At 41.7% G+C, this 18,529-nt stretch overlaps 1 protein-coding gene across 1 annotated transcript in view; it reads left to right on the forward strand.

The window, feature by feature from the left end:
- Positions 1-18,529, forward strand: part of Snx29 (sorting nexin 29) — a 385,059-nt gene that overhangs the window by 16,306 nt on the left and 350,224 nt on the right. The window contains exons 2-3 of the mRNA XM_027940802.3: positions 506-567; positions 1,817-1,869. Coding sequence (XP_027796603.2) covers positions 506-567; positions 1,817-1,869 — 115 coding nt within the window. The remainder of the gene's footprint in view (positions 1-505; positions 568-1,816; positions 1,870-18,529) is intronic.

Below are 18,529 nucleotides of genomic sequence, written 5' to 3' on the forward strand. Positions count from 1 at the left end.
ATCAGCCAGCAAGCAGGGTCTCCCAACCTAGGAATCTCATCTTTGATGTTAGAATGTGGGTTGTCAACTGCAGTCAGTTTTTCTCCCCAGAAGATAATGGCAATATTTGGAGACATTTTTATTGTCACAGCCCAGGGCTATGTGTGTGCTGATGGTATCTAGTGGGTAGAGGCCAGCGATGCTGATAAACATTCTACAGTGTCTGTAGTTCAAGGTTGGAAACCCTTAGCTAGACCATTGTGGACATGTTCCTCAAATTTGGGGAACATGTATCTCCAGCCCTTTTGATTTTAATTAGGCTAACTGTTTTCTGTGATGCAGAAACAGGAAAATGGCCCAACTTCATTGTAATGATGTAGATTCCTGGTACCTTGTTTTGCTATTGATTTTGTTAAATATCAGCAAAGGACTGATCCTAGTTGGGGACAGCCACACACTGTAATGTCAGAGGGTTTATTAGAAGGCTAATATCAAACAGAACTAATTAAACCTCATTGCATTTTAGGGTCACAGAACAATGACAAAAGACAGTTTCTGCTGGAGAGACTGCTGGATGCAGTAAAACAGGTAAGAAGAACGCACACGCTTGGCTTTTGGGCTGAGCAAGGGTGTCAGGTAATGAACGTAGAAGTCACTTCTTGCCTTTTGTATAAAAGACTACTTTGTGTGTGGGAATGCTGAAGAGTTTCCCTTGGGAAATGGTAGAACAGGGAAGGTGGTCCAATTATGGATGGAGGAGGTCTTGTGTCTTGAGTTTCCAAACCCTCAGGAGGACTTCGTTTTTCAGTGATGTCCCTTTGAGAAGGGCATTGGTGAAAGGACATGGCCTTGGGCTCAGATGTGGCTGGGGTCAAATGCCAGCTTCCTCTCTTTGTAGCTGTTTGTGCAGGGGCAGCTCATGTGCCCTCTCTCAGCATCCTTCTTCTCCCTGGGATCTGGTTCACTTTTCTCCACAGGGTGGCTGAGCAGCGCGTTGCCATGTCTTGCTAAGTTGCCCAGGTTGTCCTCACACTTAAGATACCTCTGCCTCAGCCTCCTGAGGATGTGGGATTTCAGGCATGCACCACTGCATCTGGCAAATTATAAGTATTTTTGATCAGAAGTTTAGGAATCTTTCAAGTCTGTTATCTACAGCAGAGATTCTGCACCTTTAAAAGAGAGTAGTGGATAGTGGTGATGGTCATGTACAACATTGTGAATTGAATTTTATACTTAATATGGTAAGTTTGATGTCATCTCTATTTTACTACAATAATAAAAAATAAAAAAAAGTTTATTAACTTTTTTTTTTTTTTATTATTGTAGTAAAATAGAGATGACATCAAACCATTTTGTACTTGCCCTGGAAAGACTGTCATTCAGTACAACCCAATGACTTGTTCAAAGCTTGATCCACGCGGTCATCATTTTACAGCCAGTCATAACAACTGGGGCTCTGTCAAAGAGGAGCCGTCCCTCAGGTCTTTGGGAGTCTTACTCGCCGCCTGTTGAGAGCTCCTGGTGTGGGTGGTGGGCAGCAGGCAGCCGGGGCAGCATCCCTGAGGTCTGCAGAGAGCCATGTGCTCTGTTTCCTGTCAGTGTGTTTTCCCACAAGGTTGGCTTCCCCAAGTGGGTGCTGAGGCTTCCTTTAAGTGGCAGAGATGTTTACCTTCTTAACTCTGTGCTGTCACCAGGGCATGGGGACCTCCAGATGCGGCATTGGGAATTTATGGCCCCGTGTCCTGCTCCTGACCTTGAAGTTCTGTGTGGGCTGTTTTGTGATGTTTGGAGCATCCTGTGCCCACAGCTGATCTCAGCAGTTTCTTTTTCCTTGCAGTGCCAGATCCGCTTTGGAGGGAGAAAGGAGATCGCCTCGGATTCTGACAGCAGGTAAATATGTCCCTTCTGAAACCACTTACTGCCAAGAAAAGGTGGCAAGAGATGGCCAGCTTTTGCAGTTGTCTAAAACATTTCACTTTCCCATAATTCTCCTTCTAGGGATTTTTTACTTTCTTCTTCTATTTTTTTTTTTTTTTTTTTTGAGCTACTAGAGATGAACCCAGGACCTGGCACCGTATACATGCTAGGCAAGTGTTCAACTGCTGACCTATGTATCTCCAGCCCTTTTGATTTTAATTTTTTTCCTTTTAAATTGATACCAGGGATTGAACCCAGGACGCTTAACCACTGAGCCACATCCCAGCCCTTTTTATTTTTTATTTTGAGACAAGGTCTTACTAAGTGGCTTAGGGCCTCACTAAGTTGCTGAGACTAGCATTGAATTTATAATCCTCCTGCCTCAGCCTTCTGAGTCACTGGGATTACATGCATGCGCCACCATTCTTGGCTTTGATTTTAATTTTGAGTCAGGATCTCACTAATTTGCTGAGGCTGGCCTAAAATTTGCAATCCTTCTACTTAGCCTTCCAAGTAGCTGGGATTACAGGCATGTGCCACCATGCCTTGCTCTAGGAATCTGTTTTGAGGAACTACTTGAAATATCTTTCTGTGTAAAGTTATTTTCAGGATGACTTGTAATTATGAAAATTCAGGAACCTAAATACATAATAACTGGGAAATGGTGAATCAAGAGTGGTACAGTAGTAGGCTGGTATGTTATGTAGCCATTAAAAATGATGTTCATGTAGATTTTTTAAAGCAGAACAATGCATATGTTCCAACTTAAAAATTATATATTTAGTAAATACACATGTGTCATAACAATAAAAAGAGCAAGATACCTAATTATATGGGTGCGTAGTGGCCCTAGTTATGTTAAACAACGGCTCTGGGAAAAAAACACAGCAAAATATGAATAGAGCTATTGTTGGGGATATGAATATTGAAAATCTTTGTTTTCTGGTATTTTTAATGTTTTTAATTTTGGTCATGTTCTCTTTTTATGGAAAATGTGTCCCAAAACTTGCTGTTGACATTACAACCCAGGAAAGGCTGACATAATTGCATAGGCTTATAGCGTTGGCCAGACATAATACGTTTTGGCAGAGGTAAGAGACACACAGGCGTCTAGTCCCTGTTGGAAGTGTTTTGTGATGTCAATCAGAACTCATCCATGCTCTGCAGCCCTGGGGGAGGCTGAGGAACATTCCAGCTCGGCATTCATCTCATTCAGGGCCTGCAAACTGCCCCTATCCCCCACCCTCTTACCCCAGCCCACCAGCAGAGTCAGTCGTTCTGTCCTCACGTCCCTTTGTTCTTCTGGGGAGCTTAATAGCCATGAACCCAGCATGGAGGGCCACATTACAGAGCAATGGGGATTCTTTGAAACTGGCACAGATTGAAAATGACACTCCCCCTCCTTCCCTTCTTTGTTTTTTCTCCACAACACTTACTGTCCAAGAAACTACAGTATGCTTTGAAATTTTGCCTCTTAACTCCTGTCCCTGTAAGACTAGATCTTTACAGAGATGCTTAGCTCTTGTTTACTAATATATGTCCAGTGCTCAGAAGCATCTAGAAGTTGCTCAGGAAAGATCTGGTATCCTGATGAGTATATTACATTGTCCCATAGTCAGGTGTTTAAATGTCTATCAAGGCTTGTGAGCTTCAAGGGCAAAAGGGCTGCTTCCCCAATTTTTTTTTTTTTTTAATTATCAGCATTTTGTGCAGACATTTTGGGTCTACCCTATGTTAGGAGGGTCAGTATATGTTAAGCACCAGGTTATTAGACTGATGTATTGATTCGGTTCTTCCTGAAGGCCCACTGTGGGTACTGGTATTGGTAGAACAGGGTTTCTTATTTTGGGATCCAAGGTCTACCTGCATCAGAATTTACCTAGGAGGCAGATTTCACATCCCACCCTAGATCTCCTGAATCAGGGTGTGTGTGTGTGTGTGTGTGTGTGTGTATGTGTGTGTGTTTGGGGAGGACTACTATAACTTCTATTATGTAAAATGTTATTTTTTATAGTAGCTTGGGAATTTGCATTTTCAATGAGCTCCCCAGGTGATCCTAGTGGACACCAAAGCTTTCAGTCCAGTCATTGTTCCATGCCTTGGAAAACAGAGGTTATTGAGGGCTCACAATTCTCTGGCCATGTTGGTCTGTGTGTGTGAGCATAAGTATGGATGTGGTTGGTGTGAGTGTGGCTGTATCCATGACTTTTTCATTATTTTTCTTCATAATTGTGTCATCCACATCCTGAGAGAGGCAGTCATGCTCTGAATGTTAGATTAATATGTTCCTATATAATAATAATAGAATTCACTACTATGACTTTTATTATGTAAAATGTTATTTTTTATAGAATTCTATTTTTTAGAATTTAAAAAGTTAATTTCTTTCACTGTCACTCTTGTTTATCTCTAAAAGTAGCATACTGCTTAATATTAATAACTTACTGTTTTTTATTGCTTTTCCTTCTCTAATTTTGATGCTTAGTCTTTAGGACGACCTCAAGAGGAACAGCGGTATTATGCTTTATTAATTGATGAGAAAACAGACTTAGGCAAAATGGTAGCACCTAGGTTAGACATCTTGGAGGTGTTAGAGTTAGGAGTTGGATCCTGGTCTCTTGGAATCTGTAGTATACAGTTGGCCCTCTGTATCTGTGGGTTTCATTGTTGTGATTTCAACCAACTGTGCATTAAAAATATATTAAAAGTGCCAGTAGTATACCTTAGTGGCAAAGTGCTTGCTTAGCATGTGCAAGGCTTTGGCTCCTATTCCTAGAACTAAGGAAATAAAGAGATAAGAAGGAAGGAAAGAAGGGAGGTGGGGCGGGGAGGAAGGCAGGAAGAAATGAAGGAAAGAAGGGAGGGAGGGAGGAAGGAAGGAAGGAAAGAAGGAAGGAAGGAAGGAAGGAAAGAAGGAAGGAAGGAAGGAAGGAGAAATCGTATATGTCTGATATTTGGCAGTATAGTATTACCACTGTTTTCCTAGCATTTCCCTTTTAATAGGTAGTATAAGTTAATCTAGAGATAATTTAAAGTACATAGGTTTTCTGAAAATGTACATAGAGGATGTACATAGGTTCTGTGAAAATCCTATGCTGGGAGGGACTTGAACATCCTTGGGTTTTGGTAGCTCCGGGGGTTCTAGACTCAGTCTCCTCTGGTCACTGAGGGACCACTGTACTGTTCTTTCTGTTCTTTCACATTTAGTGATTCTGTTGGTTTTGAGGCTGGGTTTCCAAAATAGATTTCCCCCCTTGCAGAGTTTCTTCCCAATTATTAAGTCCTGGTCTTATCTCTGAAGTGTGTCTGGCCAAAGGGCGGCACTGACATCACGGGAGAGGCTGCGTCACTGTCCCAGTCTGAAAGGCAATTTCACCTCCAGAGAGAAAGTGGTCATTTTGAAGTAGCTGGGCTGTGGGGTGAAAAGGTGGACATGTCCACCCCACACAAGTGCAGCTCCAGAATGCAGCTCCAATCTGGGGTGATTCTCTGTGGCCCTCTGCTGTCCCCCTGACCCAGTTACCAGCATCTGTCACGGGATGGCTCTGGCTTTCCAACTGGCTCCCCATTTGTTCCTGTTCTTGTCCCGCCTCCCCTGAACTGGGAGCATTCTGGAGAGCACATATTCTCTCATCTCACTTCCTGATGCATCCTCACCTCCCCACCCTCATTCACACACTCCTCTCTTTGCTCTTAGAAGAAAGACCCCTCCACACCTTTAAGGTGGCCTTGAAATCTCATGTGCTTTTCCTGCTGTCTGTTCTAGACACTGTTAAAGCTTCTTATTGCTCTGTCAGGGACCTCTCCTCCACTCTACCCCTACCTAGTACTTCCCCTCTGCACCTATTTCCCTGTTCTGTGCCATGGATCGGCACACGTTCCCGGTGAAGAACTGGATTGGCTGTTGCGCCATGCTTTGCTGGCCCGTGCTCTATGCTGTCATCTTAAATAAGACTGTTTCAGATCATACATTCGGATGATGAACTGATGGCCCCTGTGTGCCCAGCTGGATGACAAGCCGGACTGGATGACAAGCTGGATGACAAGTCTGTTTTGCCCACTCTTAGTCCACAGCAACTGTATATAGTCAGTGCTCAGCAAATATTTATTGGATCGTCATTTGTTCAATAGTTAGTTTCTGGATGTTTGTTTGGTGTCAGGCTCTGTGCTGGACAGTGGGGCTTCCCACACATATCAGACACATCTCTCCCCCTCTGGTGGCTTTCCAATCACTGGGAAGACAGTCTAATAAGGCAGTGACTACAGATGGGACGCTAAGGGCCATGTCCAGTGGGCTCTTGATGCTCCGCAGGCTGCCTTGAGGGTATGTGGGTGCACACACCCTGGTTGGGAATCACTTCCCTTCTCCCTGTGGTTGGACTGCACACCCTCCTGGCCTGAAGACGAGGTACGCCTTGCTAATTGTGACAATGGAGAGACTGGGCAACTGGGCTGGATATGGGGGGATGTTGGTTTCTTCCCGTATCAGGATGCTGTGGGAGTGCAGTCTGCTTGGGCCCAACTGTCACCCAGCTTACGATACTTGCCCGTCATTCACTGCCTGTCGACGGAGAGGTAGACTGCAGATAGAATGGAGGGGCAGTTGTAAGTTTATGAGCTTTGTAGAAGTTTGCGTCTGCTCTCAGAGGAACAACTGAAGTTGGAAGATTTCTTTCTATGTAACTTGGGGCCCTTTTCTTGGTCCTATTTGGAAAACGGGGCATCTTATATGCATCTCTTCCTGCATCAGCCTTCTCCAGGAATCTAAAAATCAGCATCTTCTTGGAAACAATAGAGAGATTTTGTGAGAGATTTGTCTTAATAGGCCAAGTACTATCTTTGAATACCATTTGAAATTGACTGTCTTAAGAAGTTCTGGGGGCTGGGATTGTGGCTGAGTGGTAGAGCGCTCGCCTTGCACGTGCAAGGCCTGGGTTCGATCCTCAGCACCACATAAAAATAAATAAATAAATAAATAAATAACATAAGGGTACTGTGTCCAACTACAACTAAAAAAAATTATAAAAGAAGTTCTAGACAGGTTTCTGAAATGTTTGCTTTGATTGCAGTTAGAGTTAGCTGGTTGGGATGACCATCAGTAAAAATCTTTGAAAGGATAGTTTCTATGGTATGAATTTATGTGTTGGAACCTTCATTCTTCAATGTAAGCAGGGTGGAGCCCAGTGGGAGGTGTCTGGGTGATGGGAACAGAGCCCCTCATGAATGATTAATGCCTTTCTCTTGGGAATGAATTAGCTAGGAAGGGAGTTCAGTCTGCCTTTCTCTCTTGTATGTACCTGATTGCTCTTCTTTTAGTTGAGAAAAATGAGGCTCTTGCCAGCACTGTGCTTTTGAACTTCCCACCCTCCAGAACCATGGGCCAGAATAACCCTTTCCTTTATAAATTATCCTGTCTCAGATATTTTGTTATAGCAACAGAAAATGAACTAAGACAATGGTACACTGGTGTATCTGCCAGGACTCTTTGGTAACAAGTAACAGAATATTGGAAAATCCATGGCTGGCAAGGTTTGGGAATAGGAAGGAGTCAGGCTGCTTTGGAAGGCTCCTAAGTCAGAAGTAAGAGCTCCAGAAATTGTTTCCTTGCACGAGTGGCCCTGTTGCTGGAGGAAGCACTAGCTCTTCTCTCATTCTCTATTCTGTTTAATTGACATTCCAGGGAGGAAGCATCTGACTGGCCAGTCTCAGTTCACTTGGCTTCCCCTGGGCCGCCAGCAGCAGCAGTAGCAGCAGCAGGATTTGGCTGAAGGAGCTTTCTGGGACCCTGTTGGCTTCTGTTAGTGAAAAGATGTCTACTTAGGTTCACTATCCCACCAAGTCTGTAGCCAGGGAGGAAAAAGTGAACCTTCAGAACCAAATATGGGCTGGGCTCAGTAGTGCATACCTGAGATCACAGCTACTCAGGAAGCTGAAGCAGGAGGATCGCAAGTTCAAGGCTGGCCTAAGCAACTTACACCTGTCTTAAAGTGGAAAAAAGGGCATTACTCAGTGATAAAGCAGCCTGTGTTCATTTTCTAGTACTGAAAAACAAAACAAAAATAAAATATGGGTACTTTTGTAAAGGTAGAATGAATACAAGGTGACCAAAGCCCAGCAGCTGTTCACTTGGCCAGCTGTTGTGGTGGTGACTTTGTAGTGACAGTGCTATGTGGTGCGAACATTCTCTCATCAGGTCACCTGTCTCACTTTATCCTTGCAGCCACTCTGGGGAGTAGGTGGGCAGGAGGGGGACAGACTTCCTACTTACAGGCATAGAAGCTAGGGGACTGGTCACTCATGCAGTCTTATTTATCATGTCTCCCAGTGTTGACGTGGGGCTTGTCGGGAGTGGAATGAAGATTGGAGCCCAGACTTCTGGTTCCCAGTGTGGCCCTCATTCTCTAAAGCCAGGTCCCCTGTTGTTTTATGGCACACACTTTCCCAAAGTGAGAGATTTGTGTCACTGCAAGTATTTGACATCATTTTAGATGTTAAATGTCATGGTATTTCTTTCAATTCTTTTTCAGGCTCAATGATATCAAGGGGAAAGACTCGGTTTGATATTAAGTTGAACTAAATGAAATTGCAAATATTTGATCATTTTTGACCTACAAAAATGTCAGTTTGTTCAAAATAGTTTAAAATACATGTCTCTTACACCTCTCTCCCCCGCTTTTAAACAGCATGTGCAGATTTCAGTCTCAGCTTTTTTTCTGTCTATGCAGAGAGTCAGAATTTAATACTTCAATTTCCTTGACTTTAAGTCCTATTCTGTTTATGTCATGTGATGCTGGTTATAGTAGCATATAGTTTTTACATAGTGTACATATATATATTTTATATAGCATATAGTTTTTTAGCAATATAGTTTTTTCTTTTTTAAAACAGATATATTTAAGTAAAAAAGGAGTCAAGTTTAAGACAAATAATTAAATTATAGTGCAGCTGGGCAAAGTGGTACACGCCTGTAATCCCAGTGGCTTGGGAGGCTGAGGCAGGAGGATCTTGAGTTCAAAGCCACCCTCAGGAACTTAGCAAGGCCCTAAGCAACTCAGTGAGACTTTGTCTCTAATACATATATGGCTGGGGATGTGGCTCAGTGGTTAAGTGCCTCTGGATTCAATTCCTAGTACCAAAAACAAAAAAAAAATGCACATTTTCCAATGTGACAGAGTGGCCCAAGTGTTGGTGAAGACGTGGTAGGGAAGAACATGTCAGCAGGGCCAGGGTGCTTGTTGGAGTTTTGAGGCTGCACAGCACATGTTCTTCTTCTAATGCCAGAAATCAAAAGTGTGTGTTGGGGGGGAGGGGGAGGAGAGGTTTGTTGGATCTTGTGAGATTGATACAGCAAGATGCAGCCATCCTCACACGAAGCCTAAAACAACATTTAGGGGAAATGACAGCCAGGAGTTGTTTTCCTTTCAGATTGTGTCCCCAGAAACCTCCCCAGGAGGAAGCGGTGGCTGTCTCTGGGCTCTGTCATGAGTGCTTGTCGTCACTTTCTGTTGGTGTTGCTTTTTAGCTCTGTTTTCCCCTGAGAACAAAGGCTCATTCTCATGGCTCATTAAAATTATCCCATTTTCTGCCAGACTGGCCTGTGGTGAGGATTTAAAATAGCTTTTGATTAGTTTGCCCTGTAGAAATAATGGCCCAAGAACTCAGCAGGTCCTGGAAGTTACCTCAAAGGCTAGATATGTGACTCTTCCACAGAGGCATCTTCTTCCATGTGGATTTACAGAACATAATCTAGACATTTCCCTGCAGAATTATAAATAGTGTTGAAGCAGAGGGGCAGTAAAACGGGTATGGGGTTCAAGCCTCAGAGTTTGAATCTGGATGTTGCTAGTTCCCAGTCATGGTGTGATTTTGGGCAGGTTTCTGACTTTCTTGTGTTCCGGTTTCCTTATCTATAAAACGGGGATAGTGCCATTAATTTTCGTATCATGGAATTGAGAGTTAGCTTATGTGCAGGCCCCAGAATGATGCCTGCCAGCCAGTAAGTTTTTAGCAATTGTTGGCTAAAAAATTGATTGTCATTTTGATTACATGTGAAGAATCTTCACACTCTGTAGATATTTACTATACGCTGAGTCTCTGCCATTATGAGTGCTGCTGAGTTGACTTTAGGTATTTATCTCAGAATGTTTGAAAATTGTAAATATTTGTCCGTCTTTCAGGTGAGGAGGGCAGGAGAAACCAGAGGACAGTTTCTTCTTTGAGAGCGTGCCAGGGAGAGGGTGTATGAGTGTGTGTGTGTGTGTGTGTGTGTGTGTGTGTATGAGTGAGTGTGTGTGTGTGTTTGATTTTTATCTATTAGGGAATTAGAAACAGTTTTGGGCATTTCAGTAAGCTAAAAAAACAAAACCAGCTGCCCTTTGCTGTTCTCTAATGTTATTCTTAACATATTTGAAAATTGTCACATGTGTTCCCCTGGACACTTATGAAACCAAACAGCCTTTTCAGGGGCATTTTTCCTCTTTTCAGTGTCTCTGTGGGTTCATCAGATGACTTTGATCTTCATTGTATCATGTGTTTCTTGCTAGCCTCTTTTTAGTTTGAGGTTTTGACTGGGTGTTATCCTGGCAAATCTCCGGGGTTCAATTGGATTTGACATCTACCCCAAGTCCTTTATTTCCACTTAGAGACTCCCTAGTAGATATTCACACTTGTTAGGCAAGTGCTCTACCCTGGAGCTACATTCCCAGCCCTATTTTTTTTTTAATTTTACTGTATTGATCAAATGAATTGATTACTTTTCGGAATTTTTTTTTTTTTAGCAAATGTGGGATTCTAGGGTTTTTAGCAAATCTGAGCATCTCCATATCAATTTTAAATCAAGATTTATCTTGTATGTATTGCTGGTTGCTAAGAAAGAGCAGCGCACGCCCCAGTAAACAGCACGTAAGCACCACTGTTGTCGCCATTGCATCATTGTGTGCTTTGGTGTCAGACATACCCTGCCCATTGTGGTCACAAGCCACTGATGACCAGCTGTGGGGATCTGGGCTGCTTTATCTCCTCTAAGCCTTGGTTGCACCACAGAAAATCAAAGGAAGAGTTATGGTACACACTTCCGAGGGTTATGGTGAGGATTAGCTGCAGCCTTGCACACCCAGCAAGAACTTGACAAACTTAATATGATTTTTAAAAATACGACTAGGCATACATACATGCGCGCGTGTGTGTGTGTGTGTGTGTGGTGCTGGGGATTGAATAGGGCCTGTAGGACCGGAGCGATATTTATACATTCCACACAGCTTATCTTAATTAGCATAAACTAGATACAGCAGTCAACCAATAAGGAATCTCCACACTTAATGGCTCGTTTTGTTACTTCTCAAACCACTCCCTCTGGCAAAATGCCAGGCGCCATCCAGACTTGTTTACAGACTCTAACATTTGCCAGGTGCCATCCTGACTTGTTTACAGACTCTAACACTTGTGCACGCTAGGCCAACACTCTACCACTGAGCTGCACCCCCAGCCCATACCTGTGTTTTTGAGTATTTACTGAAATTAAGGGCCAGAATGATTGGTCATGAATTCCTCCATTCAACAGATACTTATGTTGAAGGTGCTCTGTTGCATTTGGGAGATGAACTGGATGAGATGGTTGCTGTTGTCAAGGAACTCCAAGTGGAGTCCAGGAGATGGACATGGAAACTGTGGTGACAATCATGTGGCCTGTGATGATAATTAGATAGTATCGAGCTGACTGTGGGCTGGTTAGTGGTTAAATGGGCAGGGTGGGGATTCTGGGCTCTTCCTGGGTAGAGAAGTGGTGGAGGCATTTTTGGGTGTGTAGAGTGTATTTCTCTGATATCTCGACCTGCTAAGGTTTTGTTTTTTCTAACTTTGGCTATTTCTGTACCATTTTCACAATATATGTCCTTTCTATGTGCCACCCTGAGCCAGAGGTTGGCTTAAGGTAGAATTTCAAGGCACTGTCTACTGTGTTCTTATTAAAATAATGCCATCATCAAAGATTGGTGAGCTGGTTCAGTTTCTTTCTGACACATTAAGATGATTAACACAAACAGGTTCCTCTGTGTTCCTTGTGTACCTATGGTGTGGGGCAGAAAGGAAAGAAGTTAAACATCCTGGCAGTCCTTTCTGTGTTTCAGAAGTACAGCTTCTGCTCAGGATGCCGGGTGGGCAGGCAGGCTGTGGGGTCTGGGGTCTGAGTGGACAGTGAGGATGGCCTCTCGGCTCTGCTCAACCTTTGCATCTGTGGTGACTTGAAAATGGCTCCTTATGAGTCTGCACTGCTGCTGTGTTGTCAACTGTTTTATGAGGTGAAGGGCCCTGATTTTATCTCTTCTACATGTTTTTCATCCCTTTGGGTAACTTAAGTTAATGACCCAGGAATTATCTACTTTGTGTGTGTGTGTGTGTGTTTGTGTGTGTGGTCCTGGGGATCAAATCTAGGGCCTTGCACATGCTAGGTAAATACTCTGCCATGAGCTACACTCCAGCCCTATTTCCTTCCTCCCTTCCTTCCTTCCTTCCTTCCTTCCTTCCTTCCTTCCTTCCTTCCTTCCTTCTTTTTCATTCTCATATAATCATTTACAAATGAAACACACACACACAACACACGCAGAGCAGAAATGGGATCATGTGTAATATTCTGTACCTTTATTTTTTTTTCTTAGCCTTCTCCTGCTGAAACACTTCCAAGTAATAGTTCTAACAATTCTGTTTTAAAGGCTGCAGTCTATTGCAGAATAAAGGTGTCCCAGGAGGAGTGCTGCCTGCGAAAGAACACTGACCTGTCGCAGTTGTCACTACTCTGGACAATGAAGCAGTAGCCACCCTAGCACCTTGCCTTGTGCACTGAGGACTTGATTTCTTCTGTGTAGATGTCCCGAGCTGGGTTCCCGGGTCCCGGGGAAGGGTTTCTAGCTTTCTAAGTGTTTCTGGCAGCAGCACTTGAGACTCCTGGTTCTTTCTTTCTGGTGATAGTCTTCAGCGTTCTGATATTTTATCAGCCTGGAAGGTGAAAAGTGGTAGCTCACTGCCACTTCAATTTGTATTCCCTCGATTGCTAATAAATATCAGTATCTTTCTAAAATACGTGTCTGTTTGTTGCCTGGATTTGTTCTTTTGTGCAAAACTTCATGTTATTTACTCATTTTCTTATCATTCATCCCTTTGTCGTCTGTGTATTATGGCAATCTGTTCTTTGAATGGCAGACATTGTTTTCCAAGCATCCGTCTTAGTAAACATAGGTCAGGGATCCGTTGTATTCCCAACTGGGAAATCTTCATGTGGTAGACTTTTACATTTTCCATTTTTAAAAATTTTTCTTCATTTTAGACATACGTGACAGTAGAGTGTAACTTGACATGTTACACATACACGGAGTACAACGTATTCTAACGAGGTCCCATCTTGTGGTTGTACGTCACGTGAACAGGTCGTTTCTTTACTCACCGTACACCTACCTGCCTGCCTCCCGGCTTCTGAGTTGTCAGTATTGTTAAGATCCTCTCCAGTGTGAGTTTGTGCTTGTGGCCTTTTTTTGTTTTATTTTTCTTGGTAAGATTTCTATTATTTACAGTTAAACTTTTAATCCATCTGGAGTTTATGTTCATATGACCCATGGGATAAGGCACAAGTCCAGTTTGACTTTCTCCTAGTTGGGTCCAATTTTCTCACAGTTCCTTTGGCTCTTTATCTCTGAGCTATGATTTTCTTAGTGCAGAGGTGGGATACCCTGGATCAAAGCATGGAAGCCTGATTGAGAGCCCAGGGGCTTGTCTGGTCCTGGTGGCCCCGGCCCAGCAAGGGTGTGGGAGGCCACTGTGCGCCAGGGCTATCAGGCAGAGGGGGTGAGGTGCCTGGCCTGTAGCCTGCAGCACCCTTGCTCTGTGTGCCATTGCACCCAAATTACGGCAAATGTTGCATAAACGGAGAGGAATTTCTCACCCAAGCCGGCTTCTCCTCCTCCTTCAAATGAGAATCACACCATTTATACGACTTGCTTTTTTGTAACCTGCTTCTTCATTTTTAATTAACTTGGCTATATATTACAGGCATTGTTCTAGATCAGTAGATAACATAATAGAGCAACTTAACCATTGTGGCATCTTTATGTGTAGCTAAGAAAGAAAAATCAATGCCGATTTTAATTGTATAATTTAATCAATAATGAGGCACACCTGATTTCAGAGACATTAAAATGCATAAGGGCTGGAAAGGCTTCTTAGGGTCAATGAAATGTGGAATCTCATTGTTTTTATTTTATTTCTTAAATTTTTTTTTGTGGTGCTGGGGATTGTACCCAGGGCCTGTGAATACTGGGCAAGTGCTCTGCCACTGAGCTTCAACCCAGCCCTGTCTCATTTTTTTAAATGCCTGCATAACATTTTGAATATTGGGAATGCCATACTTTTTTTTTTTTTTACACTATTTCCTTGTTAATGGATGTTTGGGTTATGTCTCTTTTTGTTTTTGTTCTTGCCATTGTAAACAGTGCTGCAACAAACCTTTTTGTGAATACATATGTGTCGGCCTACTATAGTGCTTTTGTATGAGGTTTATTTAGTTCAACTTTTAACTTGGAGCTTATGGTAGATCCACATACAGTTTTAGGAAATAATGAAAGAGTGACTCTATTTGCCCTTTAGCCAGTTTCTTCCGAAGGTAACATCTTGCAAAAATCCAAGGACAGTTTCTCACATTTCTATGGTTTTGTTGGGTGCAGTGATAATCCCAGCTACACAGTTCAATCCCCAGAGCCACAAAAAAAACAGAAACACTTGTGTGTGTGTGTGAGAGTGTGTGTGTGTGTGTGTGTGTGTGTGTGTGTGGTCCTGTGCAATTTCATCTTCCGTGTAGTTCTGGTTTCTCCCACCAGTGGGGACATAGCATGATTTCCTCACCGCAGGAGCCTCTTGTTGTCCTTTTATAACACACCTGCATCCTTCCTTTTTCCTTCTCTGTTCTCAATTCCTGGCAACCACGCACCTGTTCTCCATTTCTATGTGATTTCAAGAATAGTATATAAATGGAGTCCAACAGTATGCAGTTTTCTTGGATTGGCCCCCACCCGACTCTGCATAGTTCCCTTGGGATTCATCTAGGTTGTTGCATTTATCAATAGTGTGCTCCCTTCTATTGCTGAAGACGATTCCATGGCTATTTCATAAAAAGATATTCAACTTCCTATTAGCCAAGAAAGCAGAGCAACACTAAAACACAACTTAGGACTAAGGACCTAAAACCAATCGTAGTGTGCGAAAGTGTGGCTGCACCATAGTTTGATTAATCATTAGTCCCTTGAAGGACATGTGGGTTGTTTTTGAGGTTTGGATATTACAAATAATGCGGCTAGGAACGTGCAGGTACGTGTGCATATGTTTGCAGAATATATGTCTTAATTTCTTTGAAGTACCCAAGAGTACCTCTGCCTGGCTGTATGCTATTTGCCTAGTTAGTTCCCACCAGCAGTGCATGCTGTGGGTGATCTGGTTCCTCCACATCCTTGCCAGGGTTGATATTGGCATAGCTCACTGCGGTTGTAACCTGCATTTCGCTAGTGATGCTGAACATCTTTTCTTGTGCTTATTGGCCATCTGTATATCCTCTTTGGTGAACCGTCTGTTCATGTCTTGCTCATTTTCTAATTGGTAGTGCTTTTATTTTTATAGGGTAGATTCCTAGAAGTGGGATTGCTAGGTCAAAGGGTATGGGCATTTCAAAAATTGTACTGCCAGATTTCTTTGCAGAAAAATGTAGCAGTTGCTATTTTTATCAACAATTCGTATTTCCCTATACTTGCGTGCACGGCGATCGGTGGTATTTCAGTGTTGGCTATCAGGAGGTTGGTATCTTCTTAGGTTTATTGGTCAATGCTTTTCCTCCTGTTACGTTGTTCACCTTCCTAGTATTTTAGTTTTGAGTTGCTTATCTTTTAAAAACCCATTTGTAGACCCTCTCGATGGGGTGTGACTGTTAACTCTTTACAGTTGTGTGTGCTGTAAATGTTTTCTCTCGTGTGTTGTATATTGTTTCATTGTTTTTACAATATCTTTCATTGTGTTTTAAAATTTTATGTGATGAATTCTATGAACTGGTTAGTGTTTTGGGTTCCAGAGTATCCAGTCCTCAAGTTCCTCAGGGCAGGAAGAATAATTTTCTCTCTTATTGTTACACATTTACTTTTTATACACTTAACATTTTTGTTTGATCTCGATCCCTCTGGAACTGAGTTCCATCTGTGCTTTGAGATAGAGGAGAGGTTCATCCTTATTTTCTTTCAGCTCCTGGCATCAGCACTGGTTGAATAGCCCATTCTTGCCATCTGAATGGAAATGCTCCTGTTATTTTAATGTTTCCACTTTTTTTTGTTACTGGGGGTGGCTCTCAGTGCTGTTTCATCACTTATTTTATCTCTGTCCCCCAAAAGACTCTGTGCCAAGTCCTTATTGCAATTGATTGGGATTGTATTAAATTTATACATTAATTTGAGAAGAATTGACATTTCTTAAAATAAGTTTTTTTTTTTTCCTTCAGGAAAATGATGTTTCTATTTTTTATTTTTCCCTCCGGTACTGGGATTGAACCCAGGGGTGATTTATCATTGAGCTACATCCCTAGCCCTTTTTAGTTTTAATTTTGAGACAGGGTCTCCCAAAGTTTCTGAGGCTGGGCTCAAGCTTGCTATCCTTCTGCCTCAGCCTCCTGAGTTACTGGGATGACAGGTTGTGCCACCACATCTGGTAGTTTCTATTTATTTTTGATCTTTATATCCTTTAATAAAATTTTATGCCCTTCTTCATTTAGGGCTTGTATTTTTCTTGTTAAAAATGGTTTATTTTGCCTTTGTCACTATTACTAATGAAATTCCTCTCCCTCATTTTGTCTACCTAAAACAATTACCTTTTTTTCCCTACATGTTTTTATTGGTGCATTATAGTTGTACATTAAAAAAATCAACTTGGATGTCAGTCTTTTATTGCAGTATTTTAAAATTTGTGGGTTAGAAACACTTTTTATATCTATTTGTAGGTCTGCTTTTTTTCACTTAACATTGTAGCTCAAGCTTTTAAAAATGTTTTTTCCATTTCTGCATGCATTTTAAATAGGTGCATGATTTTTTACTCAGTACAACCTTTAATCCATATTTGTTCATTCTTTATACCTCCGGGTAGCAGTATTTCTGGTTCTTGTGGCATGAATACTTTTTTAAATGCTTGTTTTAGAAAGTTCAAGAAAGTGTGAAGGCAAGAAAAACCTGACCTATCTTCTTTGACCAGTGGCTCTTCATGTTTTAACATAATTCCCTTCTGAACTGTGTATGTATTTAGCACAGTTGAGAACAGTCTTAATATACAATTTTATATCCTGCTCATTTTTTGTTTTACATTATATTATAAATGTTGCATATCGTATAAAGCTCTTGGTAAATGTGTTTAAGGGCTAAATAACATTTGATTATAGGATGTGCTAACATTTGTTTAACCAGTTCCACAATTATTAAATATTTAGCTGGTTTCTAACTTTCCACTAGTGTAAATAATATTTTTAAAAAAATATTTCTATTATCTTTATCTTTTTATCTACCTGACTTATAGATTATAGTCTAGGATTGATTTCTGTCAGTGAAGTTCATGGGCAAAGTGTTTGAACATTTTTGCAAACTTAATTTTTAAAACATACATGTAGGCCACGACCCATTTCACATGATTGTCATTTAGCAAGGCTAATTGATTATTATACCATCTTAAATCTGAGATGTGGCTAATGCTGTTAATTGGATGAGTTTTATGGGTACTACAGACTCCATTCCAGGTAACAATAGAGGTTTGCGAAGATCATCTTATTCATTTTCATGATTGTTCTTCGTTTTCTCATAAAGGTCCCACTAAAGCTGTAACATAGTGAAATAATCAATTTGAAATATGCTCTTCCATCACTAGAGACAGTTTATAAAAATGCAGCATTTAGGGCTGAGGCCGTGGCTCAGTGGTAGAGCGCTTGCCTCACATGTGTGAGGCATTGGGCTCGATTCTCAGCACCGCATATAAATAAATAAATAAATAAATAAATAAAATAAAGGTCTATCAACAACTTAAAAAAAATTGCTGATCCTGCCTGCTGTTCTAATATTTACCATATAAACTACAGGATTCTGAGGATTTTTTTTTTTTCCTGGTGCTGGGTATTGAATCTAGGGCCTCGAGCATGTTAGGTGAGTGTTCCACCACTGACCTACATTTCCAGCCCTTTTTTAAACTTTATTTTGAGTCAGGGCCTTGCTAAGTTGCCCAGGCTGGCCTTGAACTTGCTGAGGCTGGCCTCAAACTTGCAATCCTTCAGCCACAACTCCTTGATTACAGGCATATGCCACTGCATCTTGTTCTTAGGAATAATAAATTAAGGTCGCCGGTTGAACAGTCTTGGAAATACAAGACATTGATCATGAAAACAAATGCTTGCAGAATCTTAGCAGTAAACTAGTTGAGTTCTAGCAGTGTCCTGTGATGCTGGTGTTGGTGGACAGTTTTAAATTCAGCAGGAGGAAGTTATAAATAACTTTACTTCCTCATCAGATTTTTCCTGAGCACTTTCAGGAAAGTTTTTCATTTTAAATGACTGTATTGAGTTCTAATTTATATACCACAAAAA

Source organism: Marmota flaviventris, chromosome 19 (genome assembly GCF_047511675.1).
Source record: "Marmota flaviventris isolate mMarFla1 chromosome 19, mMarFla1.hap1, whole genome shotgun sequence".
NCBI classification, from domain to species: Eukaryota; Metazoa; Chordata; class Mammalia; order Rodentia; family Sciuridae; genus Marmota; species Marmota flaviventris.